At 42.3% G+C, this 21,196-nt stretch overlaps 1 protein-coding gene across 2 annotated transcripts in view; it reads right to left on the bottom strand.

Annotated features, from left to right (window-relative positions):
• LOC142579597 (sialin-like) overlaps window positions 1–17,374 on the bottom strand; it is a 48,264-nt gene extending 30,890 nt beyond the window's left edge. For both annotated transcript variants that reach the window (XM_075689978.1, XM_075689979.1), the window contains exons 1-6: window positions 16,858–17,374; window positions 15,398–15,600; window positions 12,619–12,852; window positions 11,711–11,894; window positions 5,114–5,244; window positions 1,104–1,253 (exon numbers count right to left, since the gene is read on the bottom strand). In XM_075689978.1, the coding sequence (XP_075546093.1) occupies window positions 1,104–1,253; window positions 5,114–5,244; window positions 11,711–11,894; window positions 12,619–12,852; window positions 15,398–15,600; window positions 16,858–16,930 (975 nt within the window). In that variant the 5' untranslated portion in view covers window positions 16,931–17,374. The remainder of the gene's footprint in view (window positions 1–1,103; window positions 1,254–5,113; window positions 5,245–11,710; window positions 11,895–12,618; window positions 12,853–15,397; window positions 15,601–16,857) is intronic.
• Between the last annotated feature and the right edge of the window lie 3,822 nt (window positions 17,375–21,196).

Raw genomic sequence — 21,196 nt, 5'->3', positions numbered from 1 at the left:
AAGCACGAGGTCACAGGGTCAAATCCCGGCCATGGTGGCCACATTTCAATGGGGGTGAAATGCAAAAACACCCGCATACTTAGATTTAGGTGCACATTAAAGAACGCCAGGTGGTCCAAATTTCTGGAGTCCCCCACTATGGCACGCCTCATAATTACATCCTGGTTTTGGCATGTAAAACCTTATAATTTGAAAAAGATACATGTTTCATGGCTAACATATTTCCTACGGTACATTACCATAGGAAGAAAGAGCCACATTTTTTGTCATACGGCCCCCCCCCCCCAAAAAAAAGAATAGCCATGGTCACCTGATAAGTGTTAGATGCTTCAGGGTGAAAAAAATTCAGCTGAAAGTTTGTAAAAAGAAAAGTCATGGATTTCTAGTTTTGCTTGTGGCCACATAACCCGCTGATGATAAATATAATACTTTACATACAAAGACATGTTTATCTAAAGATGATAATAGGAAGATTTTGTTAATATTGCCACAAGGGCCTAAGGTCACAGGACCTCTGTCACAACACCAATAATCCTTATCCCAGTTGACATCTATCGGCATTCACATCAGCAGGGCTTCACAAAACTGGCTAGTATTAGACTTGCCTCACAGAAAGGAAAGTTCTCTACCAACTAAAACATTCCCAAACTGTGTCTGCAAGAAACATGCTCAAGCTCAATGCTTCTCATTAAGGATTCTACAGCGATTCGCTTGAATGCCTGATCATCTTCTTATGCAAACAAAGAACTAGAAGGAAGATTCATGAAATCATGGCTACCATTAAATTTCCTGGAGGAACACAGATTCATTATCCTCACTGCAGAAACACTGCAGGAGGTGTACAGGTCATAGCAATGCCAGCTTCACCCCATATTACTAACATTAACAAACTACTAACTAACTAACTAACTAACTAACTTGCTCAGTCACGCACAGTTCGTTTCAAGACTCCATATTCTGAGAACTTCTGCAAGCAGCTGTATGGGTTGCCGTGTACAACAAACACAGAAATACGATTAGTGAAAAACAGTGCGCTTCTTATTGATGACATGATATACAGCTAATTTCTTGAGCAAGCAAAAGGACAAAAGTCATGTACACACCTTCTTGATGTCAAAGTGCAAGATGTTCTTGAGATAACTGGGCATTTCAGTTAGAAGCGTGTAGAAGCCCCAGTTCTGGCCAAAGTGAGTCACCATCAGTGCCCAAAATGGCACTGAAGTCAGCACAGCACGCCATGGGATGGGCAACTTCTGCATGTTGCCAGCATAAATTCTCATATGAACGAAATGCATGAGACAGATTTTAAGGGTTGAGCCTTAAGTGGCTAGTTGCAATGGCTCATACTCCAAAAAAGTGGCATCTAGTCCAGTGAAGCAAAAGATATCATCATCAGGAATAGCTCATACCCCCGTAAGCAAGCAAAATGAATAAACATTTATTGATGAGAAAAAAAAAGATGCAATGGCTGAATATGAATGAAGAAATCAAAGAAAGAAAGAAGGAAAGAAAGAAAGGAAGAAAAGAAAGGTAAATACGGAAAAGAAAGAGAGGATGAAAGAAAGAATGAAAGAACCTTTAGGCAGTGTGTTAGGTGCTTGCATGTGCCATTGAGAAGGTTGACCCACAGCGCCATACATTAACTTCACACTGCAGCTTATGATGTCTTGCAAGAAGTCTGATCCTTCCGATTGTATAACTAAATTCATTATCATGTGTGTAGCAGGCTTTTGCCTTCACGTGTTACAGGAGTGTAACATGCTGCTGAACTTTTTTTGAAGCAAGTTACACTTAATTGCTTTCTTCTGAGCATTAAAAGAAAATTCGTAACCGAAAAGTCGGAACATCTTCAGTACTAAACCTAAAATTGAAATAAATATTAGGGGTGATCAGTTAAATCTAGCTAAATTTTCAAATCGGATTGCATACTGAATATTCAAGAAAAGCTGGGTTTACTTCTGAATCAAATACCAAATATAACCCCATGTCTAAAAAACAAAGAAAGAAAACATAACTTTAGTGATGCAAACATGGTATGTTCACCAATCAGAAACAATATTCTGCATTAATTCACATAACGAATCTGTAGGAAGCATAAGAAGGAAGCATCCTCTACCAGATGACAGCGAGATATTGCGCAGAAATAACTTACTCATCCACATGTCAGCTCAGAAACCAATGTCTCTGCTTGGCAACTTAGCATTCTGACATGTAATTCTTCTGAGCAGTAATTGGATGAATGGTTAAGTAATTCTGGCTGAGCTAAACTGAGAACAGATATTTTAGGCGACCTCACCGAGCTCCTTCTCCCGGTAAGTTGGTGAAAAACAATTACAGTTAAACCTCAATATAATGAAATTCAATATAACAAAATTCTCGATATGACAAAGTATTTAAGTTTTCATAACCTCTTGCCCACAGAAAAGTATGCATCTTGAACATCAATATAATGAAGTGTGTTTGTATGCAATTTCAATATAACGAAATTTCACTGCCGCTCCAAAGGAATGTCAAGACAATAGACAGTTTTAGTTGGGCATACACAACAGTTCTGCGTGTTCAAGAAACCCACAAACGCAACAGTGCGCGTGCGCAGTACGCAGGAGCACGCACAGTCTCTTGCATGCACCCACAGCTTTTCAAAAGCTGCGTAGTGTTCACTGCGGGCTCTGTGGCCTTTGCGGGACGTTCTTGCATGTTCTCGCATGTCCACGAGAGTGCATTTTTCGATATGACTCTCGCCAAAGATATGACTCCAGCTTGTGGTTTGACTTCGTGGCGGCTGATCTTGGCTACACAATTTCAGACGCTGGCATATGGCAGCGCTGAGTAGCACACTGCCTGCTCCCGCACAGCCATCCCCTTCTCAACTTTTGCGTCCGGCCAACTATTGCCGTTTCATGCACGCGCGCTTCGTTACATATGCACGACCTCACATGCTGCATACTTGAGTGGTTGCGGATGCCCAACAAAAACTGCCTAATAAATGGAAACTTCTGCGGATGCACATGGTCAAATGATTGAATTACAAGTGGCTGCTTGCAAACACACTTCTCAAACCACGTGCCGCGCGACAAGAGTGATTGAAGTGGAGCCGCATCATGTTCCGTATAAAGTCCAAGTGTGATCGCGCCCCGCACACTGTGTGCTTTAGGTGCGAGTGAAATTGTGCAAGGGTGAGACAAGAAACATGGTGGCTTCACGAGTGCTGCCTTCCCACATGAGCAAAGGGAAAGATGGCAAGGGGAGCAAGCTCGTGATAACGTGATCAAGCACGCGTGAGAGGGCAGGGGGTAAGTTGGTGCGTCTCAGCTGCGGCTACGCATGGCTGCAAGCGCGGCTGAGTGCAGACGCAGCCACGCACCCTGGCGATCTGTCGCGTGTGAAAAGAGTGGGTATGCCAAGATGGCGTGGCACGATGTACGCTGCCTTAACGCGCCTTTAGTATTGGAGGTTGCATAATTTCGAGTTTTGATGACCCGTTGGAGCGAGAGGCAGACAAAGCATTCGCTCCCCGCTGCCGGCACATTTCCTGATAGCGTCGTCCCAATGCAGGTGATGCTATCAGCCACAGGAGCGAAGTGCACGCGAAAGCGTGGCTGGCTTTGCTTAATTCGTACCGCTGAGAAGATATCGTCGATGTACGTGGCATGAAACTGTATCATTCGTCGCTGACTCCCAAATTTATTAAAATGAATTGTTTTTTTTATTCATTAGAATTTGCTTTTTTCGATTGCCTAATGATTCGGAAAATTCTGCAGCCCCTTTCCGTGTAAAAGAAATAGGTCAGCAACTGTACTTATTTGCATAATATGTCGAATTTCAATAGAACGAAATTGCCGATTTTACTGACTTCGTTATATTGAGGTTTAACGTATTCGAAAAATATTGAAAGTCAAATTCTCGAACCGAATATGAACTGAGTAACAAAGGTTATTCAATTTGTGATCAAAATTTCTGAACACTTGCAAGCCTCTAAAAAATAGTACTTTAGATTTGTCACTGAAACAATGAGTAAGGCAGCTTAACCTCTCCAATCCACAATGGGCCCACGTTAATGCAGTACTTAGGGCTTTACTACAAAAGAAAAATTATGGATTTCACCACGTTCACATTGTTTACTATGTGCTGAAAGCTTTAACATGAGACTTATGCCAACTAATACACTGTTTCTCATGATCACTACAGAATACACAGGAGAATAATGCCTGGATTCCCATGGCTTTAGAATGGTTTTGCAATGCATGGACAGTGCAATGGCATTGGGCTACTTTCAAAAGTTCAATAACACAAAGACGAAATTGTTACATGAGGATACAAATTAACTTTCGTGAAAGAATAAATTAATAAGCAAAAGTCCATTTAGTATAGCTACCACTCCATGCAGCTAAGCCTAATTTAATTCCTTAGTTTGTGCAGCTGACAGCGCCTGCAACAGCACCTGTCAAGTGTGGCATTAGCAAGCAGGTAATGCTTAAATAAAATGCCAACTTTCATTCCTTAGGTATAGCAGCACAGATTTTTCACATGCGAGTATTATCATGTGATACTCATACAGTAACTGGAAAATTCTACATCAATGAGGAGGCTCTTTATAAATACCTCTCTTAACTAAACTGCTGCTTCATTTGAATTCAGATTTTGAACAAAGGTGGAATTTCGCTCTGTGTTTTGTTCAATACCACATATGCATGCAAACATGACAGTTTCGTTCCGAACAAAACAGTAGCACACACTTCCCACGACAACATTAGACCACACAAAGGAAATTTCTCAGCGAAAGGACCTGCACCACCGTCTGTCCTCAAAAGGCAAAACATGCATGGCCAAGTGGCACAGGTTAGTTTACCTTTATTGATGGCAGGTGGCGCCATTGTTCCTTTCACTGAGTAAATATACATTTTTCATCTGGCATTGCCACGGGTGGCGCGAGCTTCTTTATCCTAGGTGAAACAGGTAAGCAGTGCATTCAAACATGACAAAACACACCATGAAATGCTGCTGCTGCGCAAAATGTAAGTACAGGCAAGCTGGCTACCATTCAGTCTCCCTTACCGATACAACAACCACTACCATATATGGCAGTCACAAATAAAGCTTTCTATGTGCGCACCTCCCGAGCCTGTTCTTCACCCTGGTTGGTTTCAATGTAGATGCGTTCCTCATCACTGATACGTGGGTGCTCCTGAGGGCTGTTGTACGCCAGGAAGGCCCAGAACACAAACCACACTACACCAATCAGGCCTGGAACATAAGAACAAACAAAATATTGAGGCCCAAGACAAAAGATAATGTCAAAATACCCCCTAAACAAGAAAACATGGAGGAGGAGGAGGAAAAACTTTATTTGCTCTAATTGGGTAGAAATTAGCGGTGGCAGATGTGGTCGGCCATCTTCACGGTCTTCTTCCCCATCTGCGCAGGGTCGACGCCCCTATTCCAGGACACCACTGAGGGTGGCTACTTGGCGAGCGTGCCTTACTAGTCCATGCTGGACTTTCGGGTCGCTGCTGGAGAGCACCCTCTCCCACTGCTCCGCACTCGGGTCTTTTATTAGAAGGAATTGTTGATTCTGAACGCATTCCCATGTAATATGATATAAGGTGGGCTTGGCGCCGCACCAGGGGCAAATGTCTCTATACTGGGTGGGAAACATCTTGCTTAGTGTGTTTAGGTTTGGATATGTTCCTGTTCGCAGCCTCCTCCAAGAGGTTGCTTCATGCTGATTTAGGCTGTTGTGGGGTGGAGGGTATTTGATTCAGACCCCCTTATAGTAATTCAAAATGTCTGAGTAGCTTGGGTTGACTGGTATAGGTTCCTCAGGGTCGGTGCTTGTGGCCGCTCGGTTTGTGTGCTCTCGAGCTGCCTTGTCCGCCCTTAGGTTCCCTTCTATTCCAGCGTGTCCCGGTACCCAGAAAATTGTATGCATGGATACTTCCACAGTATTCTACACATGGCTTTATCGAAAGTGCATTCAAAATTATAATCCTTTCTTTTTTCTTACAACGAATTGCTGCCTTTGATATGAGTACTGCAGAAACGGAACAGGAAGGAAGGAAATGACACAAGGCCCTCATTTCATTTAGAGCACACTGCCCGAGTCAAAGATGAATCGTTACCAGCTATAGCTCAAATATATGGAGGTGCCTTCGCTTCACTTCATGATCATCATAGCTGCTTTCTGTTTCCTTAAAACCACTTGCCACACGGTCTTCACCATTTTTACTGAAGGCAAAGTGCAGTATTCCTTGTTACATCCCTACATGAGGTGGTCGTTAACCAGCAAGAAGGTAAATGAAATTAAAGAATTACTGGCAGCCATTCGCTGTCTAAAATGTGTAGCTACTCAAGGCTGCATACACCTTCAAGATATTTTTCCCACTTCTTTTAAAGAGACGTACACTAAAGAAAAACACTAAATCAGTTATGCTTATAAACTATCCTTTTCATTTTATGTACACCTTTTTTTAATTTCATGCTGAACGCCAGCTCTGGCAGGCCATTGCGGTGTAACAGATTTTGAAGTATTTTTCCGTGTTTGGGCCATTGTGGTGCAGTAAATGTTCTCAACACTTGCTATGTTCAGTATTTGGCTTCTCTAGAATGCAATGTAGTTCATCATTACAGACACAAAAATTAACTTAAAAGAGCAGAAGCCATCAAAGTCCATGAAATCACGGCAATCTGGCACAGGAACATTAAGGCATAATCATCGGCCATTTTTCATTCTTGTATCTTTTTCGTCTCATAAAGCCTCCTCTCAATTTTAAGAGTGGCTTTTTTTCTCTGTGTGGAAAGTTACTTACTAATTAAGCACAATTAAGCTTATTTTTCTATTTAGTGTCTCTTTAAAGAGTGTTCATCTTGTTGTCCATGCCTGGTCATGGCAAAACTCAACTGCTGAGTGCTTTACCTGAGGTCAGGCTTCGAGCCTGACATAAAAAAAGCTACTCAAACGTCAGCCTCCACACCGTTATTTTTTATCGTTCTGCAACATAATTACTGAATTTGTAGCGAAAGCCTTGCAACTTCTTCACAGCATGGTCACAGCACGCATCCTTATCCGAGACACACTTCTGACTACCACACACACGTCCCAATTATTTTTTCGCCAGTGAGCTAGTCGCCAACAGGTTCCCCGTCCATCGCAATGTAGCCAATGCTCTTTATCCTCAACAGCTTTGCACTGAGTCAAAATGAAACTACTGTTCACTGCAACCGCTGTGAAAGACCGTGGCTGCTATCAACGTGATCATGGACAGTGACCTTGCACTTTTCAAGACATGCACCCGACGCGCACACAGAGTCAAAATGGAACTACCGTTATGGCGAAATTGGTGTAGACAAAACCGTGGTGGCTGTCGACGCATTCATGGAAGGTGATTGCGCAGTTATGAAGGCAAGCGGCCAACATGGTGTTATGTGTGGTGGTAAATGTAAGAATAAAGGCTTTGAAAGCACAAATAGGCACGAAGTGTTCCAGCGTTGCTTCCATTCATGCACTATTTCTGCTGATGACTATGGTGGAGTGGACAGCGCTGCTTCGTTTAGGTGCTAATGCCACTTTTACTCTCTTGCATCCCACATTTGAGGTGCTCTGAGCTTGCCAAGCTCCGACAGTTGTCCGAATTAACCGATGCGCAGCCAAATATGTCCAAACAAATGAGAGTTTGATTGTGCTAAATGATACCGTACATATGCCTGCCGGGACCAGAGGACGAATCCAAATTATATGATTTCTGTAGTTAAGGGGGGTCGAATTAAAGAGGTTTTACTGTAATACATTTTAGCACAACGTGCCGTGCAATCTGCTACTGCATGTCATAGGATATATACATCATGGTAGAATATACATTTTCATAAGACTGAAGAATCAAACAGAAAGCAGTAACCAGAAAAACTTAATACTTGAATAGGCTGAGCATGCTAGGTTAGGGTCATGAGCCTGAGGGTTGAACGTTTGCAACACTGCAAGTGTGAAAATGTTCGTATCAAGCTCCAATGATAAGCTTTATTGTATTTTGTTAAGATGCTTGTGTGAGCCTGTTTTATTTTCGACATGCTATTACCATTACCATATTTTCACTCCAATGTAACGTGCACTCACTTTGTTATTGTTCTTGCATAACAAATGATATAACAGGCTCTAGCAACACGATCCTGCCACATCAGAAACCATATCTTCACTGTGGTGGTCAAAGCAGCTTCTGGGACAATGACGTACATAATAACAACCAGTTCATTAAGAATGTTTGGCATGCATGATCATGCACATTTGACCAAACCAATTCACAGCTGAGCTTATCATCATCGTTGCCACCGAGATCTTTAATTTTAGGGGCACAAATTTGTCTAATCTGTTCCCTAATGTTCTTCTACCATCACATGCCTGATCACTTGCAAAATCGAATTTGACAATAACAAGTCTACAACCACAGAAGGTGCATACTGCCATCCAATATAGTCTGGCCACTTGTCCCTTATTTCAAACCTGGCAAGGAGAGTAGTATGCCCAGCCCAGTGCACATGCACATCTGAGCATGAAGATTACAATAGGCACAACTTGCTCATGCTTAGGGTTAATTGGTCAAACTGATGTAAAAATGAAAGTATTAGAAATTGGGCTAGCTGAGATGACTTGAATTAAGCCTCGTTGTCTTCTCTGGCTCTATGTTTTACTGTAGTTCATTGATAACAAATTTTTCTACTCATTGATGTATGCTGACATACCATAAAATTAATGTTGCTATCAAAGTTTTTTTTTTATGCAATTAGCATTCATTGCCTACTGTGGCCCTTTGACCCGCTGTGGTTGCTCAGTGGCTATGGTGTTGGACTGCTGAGCACGAGGTCGCGGGATCGAATCCCGGCCACGGCGGCTGCATTTCGATGGGAGCGAAATGCGAAAACACCCGTGTACTTAGATTTAGGTGCACGCTAAAGAACACCAGGTGGTCGAAATTTCCTGAGTCCTCCACTACGGCGTGCCTCATAATCAGAAAGTGGTTTTGGCACGTAACCCCATAATTTAATTTTAATTTTTGTGGCACTTTGAGTCCATCCATCCATCTGTTTAGCCTCTTAAGCCATAATGATGCCATCATCATTATCTCTTTTACTGGACATACTATTTCTTTCAGTATATGCATGACATGGCATGCATGTCGTAACATAGGTATATGTCATTTACGTCATCAGGATGCTGTCGTGGTCATTTCTTTAACTGGATGTATATCAGGATATGCATGACATGTATACATGTAATGGCATGAATGACATGGCGTGACATGACATGCAAGTCATGACATGAAGTGCATGATTAAAATAACATGCACGACATGAATGGAATGACAACGATTGTTTCTTTCACTTTTTAACTGTTTCTTTGCATGCATCACATGTCATGCCATTACATGTATGATTATGACATGCATGAGATGCTATAGCAAAATCATCATTGTTATGGAAGCATGAGAAGAGTCCAGCTGCATACGCACCTTAAAGACGAATCATTTCACTGTTGGCAATACAGTCTGTTGCTACATTGCTTTAATGCTAAGCACATTACCGTGAACAGTCATCGCGAGATGGGTTCTGCCAGAATTTTCTCTTTGAAAAATGTTAAACATGTTAAATAGGTATTCAATAGGGAAACTAAATGCTGGAGCATATGTATATATCTGCCCGCACAGGTCACACATGAAACGTGCACAAGTTTACTGCCAGAATAAACCTATTTAAGTATTCATTTTTTTCACTAACAATTCAAGAATGGAATAAGCTCTCTCAAGAAATTGTGTCCGCTTCCCATTCAACATTCTTGCTTGTGCTTCAAAGTTTTATTTCGGGTCAGCCTGGGCCACAGTGTAAGATATATACTCATTAGGTGGGGACACTTCTTGGCTTGCTTGTGTGATGCGATCAACCAGATAAAGCAGTAATGGTGCGCATCCATCAGCCCGGATACCTACAGGTGGCAAGACTCAACTTCATTTAGAGAGCTTGCATGGACAAGGAATGCGCAGATAACAAAAGCAACCAGAGAACAGCTTCTGCACGTGGTGTCACGTCACCGTATCTGCTCCCTCGAGGCAATGCCCTTTCCCCCACGCTCTCCTTTCACCACGGTGACCTACTTTCACACGTGACTCAATCATTTTGGATTTCCCGTGAAGCGCCGCTTGCTATAGCGGCAGTATATAAAACCTTCTCTGTCTTGAAATTGCATCGTCCGGCCAATAGGTACCCCGCTGCCATCAACAGGTCGATGGAAGCGCCGTTGCTAATTTATCGGGTCGATCACGTCTCGCAATTGTTCCCACCAAAAGAATATATATATATGTCTTACACCATGGCCTAGGCACAGTTGAAAGTTATTGTTTAGGCTTTCTTTCCTTCTTCCTAGTCACATGTGCTTGGCACTCTTTGACCCTTTTTTTGCGTTTTGTTATTCTTAAACCAAATTTGAGAGCAGTTGTTGTTTAGACAATTCCAAATGACATGTTATCAATCTGCACTTCGTTATGTATTTTTTTTTATTTTAATGTTAATATTATCCCCTACACTAATGCCCCACACTGGCATGTACGTACTGTAAATAAATCAATAAATTTATGTAAAAACACAATACACAATACTTCTTTTTAATTGTTTGAAAAACACTTCAGTGGAATGCAAAAAATACTAAAGTTGGTTGAAAATACTAAAAATTATTGCATTACTGAATACATATACTGTTTATGAAAGAGTTACAGACTTGATTCTGTAGGGATGCTGTGAACAGGTACGCTTACTCTGTTCCATATATAGTCACGGCAACAATGATTTATGCAGCAGACAAGCAGTAATGTTTATAAAGTTCATTAATTAAATATTTACGTAACGGTTGTCGAAAATTCAGTTGCCGTTATCCGTTGGCTCTATCAGTTGCTGTCGCTGCTGCACGGGTACACCCATATAATCAATGGGTCCAAAAAATTGAGCCATAGAATATCACTCAGCAACTGTACTGACTCTTTTAAAACTGTTTTCACCTTAACTGCACACAAGTGAAAAATCATAACATATTTGTGTCAATATGACAATCAGAAACAAGCACTAATAATCTGGTATTTTATGATAAAATAAAAACATTTGGCAGGTATGCAAAGTAAACAGCACTGAACTGACCCTGCCACCACCTATGACGTCACATGGATTAAGCTGGTGCTGTAATCTCGAGGTGGCGCTACAATCCACTTTCCTGTTTTGCATCCTTTCTGGCTTAAGAAACCTCCACTCATGATAAGGCCATTCTGTTTGCAATTTGGAAGTGTACTAGTATAAACTCAATATTTCTCTACAGTGTCTTATTGGCACCCCATCTCGTTACTGTCTACTGCACTTGCTCCTCATTTTTCAAGCGCAAATAGGCACCAACTACAACAAGATGTTCTATGAAACCCTTTAAATACGCTTTCATGTGCCCCCAAAACTCAGGAGACCCCAATTTAGGGACTGCTGCATTAGTGACAAGAAGAGTGAATTTCCACAACACAAGTAATTAGTAGAGCACCTTCAGCAACCATATACATTGATATTCCTTTTTTTTTCTTGCTTCCTGTGTAAGCTAAATCAGCCAAAAAAGACTGGAACTCGAGCACAGTGAGATTGGGACTTGAGCAATGACAGGACACAACTGAGGCAGCGTTCTGCCAAGATATTCACCCACCAAAGACGTAGAAAGCAGCAGGCCAGCCACCAAGGAAGGTTGAGTCACAGAGTAGTCCAGATAAAGGCATGGCCACCACAGTGCCAATCTGGCCACCCGAGTAGATAATCGTAGACAGCAGACTGCGCTCATCCTTCGGCAGCCACCGAGCTATCATGGCATGCATTGCGGGGAAGGTCACTCCCTGCGGCGGGCAACACAAGCATGTGGTTTCTGAGCCTGGCTGCTGCACTATCAACGCTTTGCAAAAGTTCAAGCTAGGCTAGTCCCGCACAGTAAAAGTTCCTTTGCCTTGATAGCGCTACCTGTCATTGAGGCAAGAACCGAGTGCAACATGTAGCATTCCTAGAACATGTTTACTTGCACGCAACATGGCAGAAACATGCACCATCTCACTGGCATCGTCAAACAAGAGATTAAGAAATTAACCTCTGACGACTGTGACTTCTTGTGCGTAAAGAAAAAGAACTGTGACACGCATTTTTATGAATTGCATATTTGTACAGTGGGAACATCCATTAAAATATTCAGACCACTCAATTGTCCTTTTACTCCTTACATTTGCATCTGTCTTTGAGCCGTTTACACACTTCAATCAACATGCTTAACTCTCCTTACATAACAGTTGTCACTTTGTTCTGCAGGACAGCTGTTGGGAAGTTAAGACTGCAACAACATCCAACTTCTCGATTAGCGCTCATGAAAAAAAAATCATGCAAGAAACAAACCGACGCTCAATCTAGATATGCAACATTGACTAGTGCACTTCCTCCTGAACACTACGTGGTTAAGAAATAAATGTGGCAGTCTGTGGAAGATTGTTTGGTTAGAGCGAAGCACTGGGGAAGGGGCTGACTTCCAGCATATTGGAATTTGTCTACTGAAGCAGCAGAGCTGGCGGAGCGTACTTCACCAAGGCCCATCATGACTCGGAGGGTGACAAAGGCATAGATGTTCCAAGAGGCTGCAGCTGGAGTCAGGAGAGTAAGCAGGGCAGTGACAAGCACACCAAGCCCATAGAGCCATTTGGCTCCAATCCGCTCGGCCAGACGACCTCCAGGAATCTGGGTGATGACGTAGCCATAGAAGAATGCTCCCAGTATGATCCCTTGCTCATATTCATTCCATATAAACGTTCCATCCTGAAATAGTCATGAGAAACATAAAGCAATTGAGGGGGAAAGAAAAGTTGCTTCAATATTGATTGATCTACACCTGCCATAAAAATTCCCTCGTTACTTTAACAACTCCTGTTAAGCTCTATAGACTAAGAAGGGTGCATATTTGAGCTGGTCCGTTCGCAACTTTGTGAGGAAGTAGACAAAGCAAAGTATAGGAAGCAATGTAAGTGGCGAACACCCATACACATGCACACAGACCAGACAATCTATGTTATCAGGAACAAATTTTTATAAAATACAATTTAACCGATGCCAAGATGCTTTCTCCACTATTTGTCCCTTCAGTATAGCAGACATAAATAGTCGACTGGCTGTCACAGTGTTATCACTAATAAACTAAGATAGATAAATCGTCAAGTAAACATAGAGAGTGCTTTAAAATTGGTAATGCTTACCTTGATGTTGCTCTATCAGTCAAAACCCTGGGAGTTATATCTGAGCAACATTTAATGTGAAATATTCATATGGATAGGGTTGCTAGTAAACTTGTTCATGTTGCTGACATCCTTACCAGATTAAACTTTCTTCCTCAAAATATTAAATTGCTCATATACAACTCCCTCTTTCTTTCACGTATCATGTACTGTTACCTTGTTTGGGCTACAAGAACTCAGACCAATATAATGAAAATTTCTTTTTCTTTCTTTTTTTTTTTGCTGAGGAAAGCCCTACGTGCAATAACTAATTTCAGATCCTCTCTTGGAATCAAAAAGATGCATGATTTTTAGAATTATTTGCTGCTAAACAGGGTGCGATAAGGGAAGTCTGGCTATCTTGAGAGATTAGCGTGTTTCACAGAACGTCATGTTACATACAACACACGCGACCAAGAAATTTTCACATTCCCACCTCACGAATGCAATATGCCAATCAAACAGTCCATTATAGATGGTTATTTCTCCTAAACAGACAACAAGACTTTTCATTCTACTAATATGATGCACTTGCATTTTGCTTTTGTCTCTGTATGATGTACTTGCCTTGTTTTTATTTGTTTGTTTTTGTTTTCCTTTATAATATGTACTTTCTTTGCACTATGTAGTCATTGCATAAATATGGCTATCGTCCTTGTTGCCAATGTGAAGTTTCTTTTAGGGGGTACAGATTCCATCAAGCCTATTTTTGTGCTTTTTGTCTGTGTTTCTGACAAATGTGCCTTTTATGCATTGTTGTCAAATAAACTTTGGTTTGTGAACTTTTTCTTCATAGCTTTTAATGCCCACGTTGCAATGGATTTACGTGATTTAAAGATGCCATCCATTGGTGAGCTATTTGTCAACAAAAACGTTCCTTTTTTCAATACGATTCCAATACACGACACACAAAAGTGCCAGACGCAATGCGCATATTTTGCTCCATGCTGTTGTGATGCAGAGCAGCTTACTGCGATGACCTGCTGATGCATCCAATCCATTGTTGCGTATCAGTATTGCAAGCAATGGTCGGTCGCCCACAGGTGAGCTTAGAAAGATAAGAGGCATGGACGGGTAATGTAAGGAAACCAAGTGAAGCTGAAAGCATAATGCGGACAGCACTTTTGGCACTCTTCATTCACTGTTTTGGAATTGAAGCTGAAAAAGGCAAATTTGTGTGCAAATATCTAAACAATGAGTGGCATTTTTAAAATTGCATAAATTGTTTTGGCTTCCAATAATGCCCTCCTTCAATACTGCTATTGCGACATAAAAAATAAAAGCAGTAATTAAAGATGTAGTCAAGCAATTTGAGTTAATTAGCCATCACACTCCCAAGGTCACTCGCTCACTTGTACCCACAAAGCTGTAGGGGTCAATAGTGATGAAAGTTTTGTCGTATATGCTAAAGTTATTTTATATTTTTTCAATTAAAAAATTAAAATAGATGTCCCAGTGTGTGCATGCATGCATTGTGTTTGTGTAGAGATAGCTGCTGTCTGATAATGCATAATTAAGTCCTGTTCTTTGCACTGTTTTCTTGCTTCTCTAAAGCTTTAAATAATCTACACGAGTGCCGTGTTGACAAGGAAGGAAACAGCAAAAAGGAAGTAATTAAAGAAAATCATAAAATTTATCAGCAGTACGAGAAAATTAATTTGCACGCTGGCCCTTCAATCAGAGTTGGCATTGCAGAAAGCTGATTTTGATCAGCATACCAAATTTCTGGTGGTACCAAATGGTGGTTCCTCATTTGTGTCCCATCTTGAAGTGCTGTTCTTTCTGTGATAATGAACCAACTAGCCCATCAGCCAATCCTTGCATTCCCCATAGAGCTATAAAGTTTGATGATTAGTAATGAACATTGAAAGAATACAACCAGGGCATCACTATTGCATTATTACAGCAGCAGATGATTACTGTTAAAAAGAGTCAAGAAATGCTACTTCAAATGAAACTGTTGCTTAATATGGACACATCCTAGGATATATAATGGGATGTACACACATCCTATTCCTTTGTAGCAATTGCTACAATTGGGTGGATGTCTCATTTTTCCTTTATTAACCTATATATATTCTGCAGCAACTTACCTGCACCTTCTCCTTGGTGCTATTTGCAGAATATGCCTTGCATTCCTCTCCTGATGAAGGTGTGTTGTTAGCAAGGATTGCAGTGTGGTTAACCATGGCAACCAGGGCAACACTCAAGTTCACTCTTAGTGCATACACATTGACAAAGCCCAAGAATCCCATAAGTGCCAGCACATGACGAGTCTGCACGGCATCGTAGATCCCTGCAATTAAATAAAGGTGGAATATTGCCTCCACACAGTACCGAGTTACAGATTTTATAAAAAACCATGCATGGAATTTGCTGCCTCAAAAGCAGCAAGCTTACTTAGATAGGAATGCTTAAGCGCATCTTATGCATTTGTTTGTGCATGTAACTACTGCATGCAACACAATGTAGCAATAAAAAAAAAACTTTCCTGAAGAAGGTTTCATTCAGGCACGCACATGCTCAAGATGATGAATGAGATAAAGAATTATATAAGTACTAGACCTGGCTCGCAAGTATATATGACAGCTGGAATTGCACTGAACATATGTGGTGGTCGTGCTATATTATAAGCTAGGCCTCAAACTAAAGCAAGCATCTATGTTGTGCAGGGACAGCAGCTTTGTGTTACAAATGTACTTTCTATGCTGCAAACATACAACTTTGTTTTGTAATCAGAAAGCACCGTGCAGTTCAACATTAATATGCCAGTCACGTACATCATGCAGAGGCAGTGGGTTAATTATTTGGATGCTAAAGCTTGACAAATTAAGCCATTGCAGTTTCGATGCTATACTGCAGCATATGGTACTAATATATCAGATTCGATCAATCTACGGGAAAAAAATTAATTTGTTGACAGTCGTAGAACGTATGGAAATACCACACGCGTTCTCCTTTTGTTGATGTCACGCTGCCGATATGTCGCTTTATTTTAGCTGTTCAAGCTCAGGGGCGAAGACTCAAGGCGCCGTGACTCAAAGGCGGCTCTGTTTATTTTTTTTTTTCTATTATTCGTTTTTTTTTCTTCTGTTAACTCATCCCTCATCAATGAAAGCGACCGCAGGTATGAAGCGCGCTGCATGTACTATTTTCACACACACGCCTCAATACACACAACAGCTGCACCAGCTTGCAACGTTTGTGCAAAATTAGTGAGCGCACAGATGTTCTCTGCACAGCAAGCACAATTCGCGCGCATGTACTGTACGTCGCTCGCATGCATGAAGTGTCAAATATGTGGCGCGTGTGCGAAATCGCAAGCGCCAGACGTCGTACGACGTACATTAGCTAGGCGTGAATGTGACCTACAAGCAACCTATTCGATCGCCAAAATCGAGCAGAGGTACGCACGCAACAATATGGACCGGCTAGCGCAAGCGGCGCCGACAATTTAACGCAGGCGCGCGCGCGATCTCGAGCACTCGATCAGCACACCGTGCGTCAGCTGATCGTGGATTGTGCCGCGCTGTACCCGACATACCGGCCTTACCTCTGAATGTGCGGCGTTTCTTCGAGAGCAGTGATTCGCTTGTAGTTTCTTCATCTTTGGTAAGCAGCGACATATTTCGACCGAGAAACCCGCTCCAGCGATACCCGATGGCCTTCAACGTTGACGGACGCTCGCTGTGACAGTGAAACGACTGCTTCTGAACGAGTCACGGGACGAGGACCTCGCACTGTTGCCTCAGAGTAGAGCCATATGTTTCCAGTAGCCGCCCGCGCTCGAAACACCGCCCTCGCGCCCTCCCTCTGCGTGATCAACTAGTGAAAAAGGTTCCGAAAGCATTCACAACGCCGACGGTAGAAGCATCATCATTGTATGGGCGCAGGCGCAGGAACACGCGAACTTGGTACCGAGCTTGGGGGGAGCGCAACACGCAGCGCCTGTCCCTTTTCGCGGTATCGACCAGTCGCAAAGTGGTTGCTGGGGGCGTAATTCTATGATAACGGTGCCACCGTAACTTTCACGTATTCCTCATATCGCACATGCCTCTCGTACACCCTACTTATCTCGAGATACACGAGCCAATAAAAGCGTAGACTGTAGCGCCGTAGCGCGTTACAGTTAGTTTCGGTTTCGGATCAACGCGTTTATCGTCTGCTGCAGCGCAGCTGCACTGTTGTGGCAGTAGAAACTCGCTAAGCGTAACGTTGGATAATTGAACATACAGCAAACAAGTGGCCTTCAAAGTAATTATCGCTCCGTTTTTAGGCAGCGCAAATGAGTTAAGACTAGCATGATTTGCAAACGAACGATTTGGATAGCGCGATACGCGGCAACGTAAAAACATCAGGGTCTTTTAACGCAATAGCATTAAGGTCCGCGTGTGAAAATCCGGAGACGGACGTCGTGATGGCAAAAGGATTTTCGAACCACCCATACCCAGGCCCTCCATGTGGCGCAAGGAATAACTGAATTTATCAAGCTAAAACACGTAGCAAAATTGTAAGGTGAGACTCACACGCAACATACAGATATGATAACGACATATTGTAATTTGGATATACGAGAAAACATAATTATGTTACGCGAAAACTCAAACCCCTTTTCCAGCGTTTCTACCAATCGTAGACCGGCCACTGAGTCCGCCATTCGCGTGAACATCTTGGAGGTCACGGAGCTGCGGGCCCGTTTCCTTCCAACACTTCCAGATGGCGCTTGCCTCCGCCACATCGCGGCCCACGCTAGAGGCCGCGTTTTTACCAGAAAGCCTGCCTTCGAGCAAAGCGTTTGCGCAAATATTTCCCGGTAAACATTGCGGTTACATACATTGCAGTTGCGGGAAGTGTGAGAAGCAGTCAGAGATCTTTGAATGCTATAGCGTTCCACTCTTAAGAGGAAGCTTTAGCTCGGGCCCAACTCTGATGCGGCGTATTCAAATGTATGTAAAACGCAAAAACATTTTTCTGAGATAACCCCTGGACCGATTTTAATGAAATTCGTTGCATTTGAGAGAGAAAGTTAAATTCTAGTGACTAGCGGAATTTTTACTAGCGGAATTCTAGCGGAATTTTGATTTAGGGCTTGAATGTTGTTAAAAAAGATTTTCAAAAATTCAGAAGTTTGAAAAGATAGAAGCCCGAAGTTTACAAACTAATAGCTCTGCATCAAGAACAGATATCGTGGTTATGGTGGCTAGAGGGGGAGGTGTCAGCATCGGCTGGGCTGCGCCGTGTACGGCGGTGCGGCATTTTTTCATGACAGCGACAGGTAGCGCGCTCGTCGTCTCCGAGATGCCTAGCGTGGTGTGTTTGAGCAATCTCTCCAGCTCCAAGCGCGCGTCGTGAAGTCTGTGGTGAAGTTAGCTTCGCGTTCCCCGCTTTTGTTTGTTTGTCATAAGGAGTTCTGAGTAACCTTCTTGACCCACGCCACTGGAAAAATTTGGTCGGTATGCAGATTAAGCTGGATGATCTCCTGGATGTGGGCCACCTAAATGAAGTTCACGAGATGGTAAAGCATTGTGATAAGATGCCAGATCATCGTGCAATGGTGGGATCAAATAGCGACTCTCGCATACCCTACTACGTTAGCGGGTATGTTACCAGGAAAATGCTAATGAGAACAAAGTGCGAATAGTGTTCACTAGCTGTTGCTTCAAGCAGAAGACTCGCGCTTGCTTCCGGAAGAGTCGTGCGTTACCAACCACATGGATAGAGGTGGCCTACTTTACCCATCTCAGGCACTAACAGACTTGGTTGCTGCGATAGAAGATGCCTTCACGCATTGTTTCAGCTTTAACAAGTTGAAGGCTGACAGCATCATGGGCCTTATTTCCTGCCTGTCAATAAATAAGCTGGATATGGTTGGCTGTGCGCAGCATAGCGTAGAAATCACCAACCAAGTGATACGGCTTTTTGTCATCACGAGGTTGCACGTCCTTGTCGCAGGAGAGAACGCATCGAAGCAAGGGAAGCGAGAAAAAATGAAGTACCTCAAGTTGAGGCGCACGACATAACTGCATAACTGCAAAGTTTATATCAGCAAGACCAACACAAGGCGTTTGTATATGTAAAACAGGAATTGTTCACATCACATTGTATGCCCAGAAATATCTGCATATCTGAACAGAATTTCCCACCCGACAAATTATTGTTTGCACTGCACCTTGTTCACCGTTTCTGGGTATATACCTCCATTATATATTGGATTTGCGCTCCATTTCGTGTCATATTGTTTGTTTGAGAGCTAACAACCATGTATATAGAGTCGTGTGCATTATTTTATTAACAATAAATATTCTTTTTAAGGCATTTTTGGCATTATTTGAGCGGTACTAAATACGCGAACTTAGTTCTTTGCAGGTTTCTAATATTGGAAACCAAATTTCCCTTAACGCTCTCATATTATCCTGAGTTTTGACCATTGGTGCCTACTGTTCTACCTTTCATTGCAAAATTAAATAAACTTGAAATAATCATGGTTCACTCGAGCGGCCCGTTTCAACTGAGGCGCGCACTTCAACGAGGCGCGCACCAACCAGTAGACGATTAGGACAAGCGCCATGTAGCTCAAGGCACTAACAAAGTCACGCCAGACATAACTGCATACGGCACCCCATAATAGTCCCTCAACATGTTAAAGCGGCATTGGCAAACTGCAAACAACCGCCTACTGCGGAAGCTTTCTGTTTGGTGCAATTATGAGTTTCAGAAGTGTTGCACTGAGCGCGAAGCTAAAGCGCGGCGATAAAATGACCAAAATTTAGTACATAGTACGTTAAGCCAGCTGCAGTGATAAAGTCGCCTATCCTTTAAAATGATTTTCCGATGCGCGTATTGCGCCCTAAGAAGCCGCGGAGCAAGAAAGCACTTCACAGCGGAACCAAATAACCGCAGCGGACCTTAGCCAGCGTACGGGAGGCATCTCGGAGCCGACAGCAGCGCCGCCGCATCGTCCTGAAAAAATGCTGCCTCTCCGGCGCTCCGATGCTGACACCTCCCCCTCTAGCCACCATATCGTGGTTCTCTAAACGGCATCCATTAGATCATTCAAAGCGGACAGCTTTGATATGTCATTTCACATCTTACATGAATTTATTACGTTTACGAAGGTTCTGCAAAAGTTGTAATTACATATTAATAAATTTTTTGAGATTCACGTATAAGATGTCAAATTTGTCCGCTTTAGATCAGATACAATTCACAGAATTGCGATATCGTTTTTTCTCGCCGAGTTACGGAGTTGTAAATTTGATAGTTTCGTATTCTGAAAATTTGCGATTTTTGCCAATTTTAATAAAATATTGACGACCTAAATTGAAAATTCAAAACCAGCAGTCACTAGACTAAGTTTTTCTTTTAAATGCAACAAACTCCATCTAATTTCGTGCAGTGGTTGCCGAAAAAAACGAATTCTCCTTTTACACGTATTTAGATAGGAGCACCCGAGCTAAAGCTTCCTCTTAAAGGCGGAGCTTAAGCGTCGTCCAAATTTTTGAGCTGACATTCCTACAGCCAACGTAGAAACACAAGCTCATATCACACCTTTAGCCTTCTTCATTTAAAACACCTGCAACAAGCAAACTGTTATCCAGCAAAACAGCAGAAAAATTGTTCTTGCAGTTAAACTTGTTCAATTATTGACTCAAATGCTACATCACTGCAATGCTTACGATTACGTTTTCTCTTCAGCGCAGTAAAAATCACACGAGCCTGCCACCACTGCTATTTCTGCCAATGATATTCAGCCAATAGTATTTCTGCAGCTAAACAACAAACCATTTTGGGTTGTTGTATATTTAACACTTTGTAAATGAAATTAAGGGCATTAATCAGAAAACCACAACTCATATTTGGAAAGACCACCTACAGCACAAAAAGAGAGGACA

The sequence above is a fragment of the Dermacentor variabilis genome, chromosome 4, assembly GCF_050947875.1.
Source record: "Dermacentor variabilis isolate Ectoservices chromosome 4, ASM5094787v1, whole genome shotgun sequence".
Taxonomy (NCBI): Eukaryota; Metazoa; Arthropoda; class Arachnida; order Ixodida; family Ixodidae; genus Dermacentor; species Dermacentor variabilis.
This window is presented reverse-complemented; position numbering and strand designations above follow the sequence as displayed.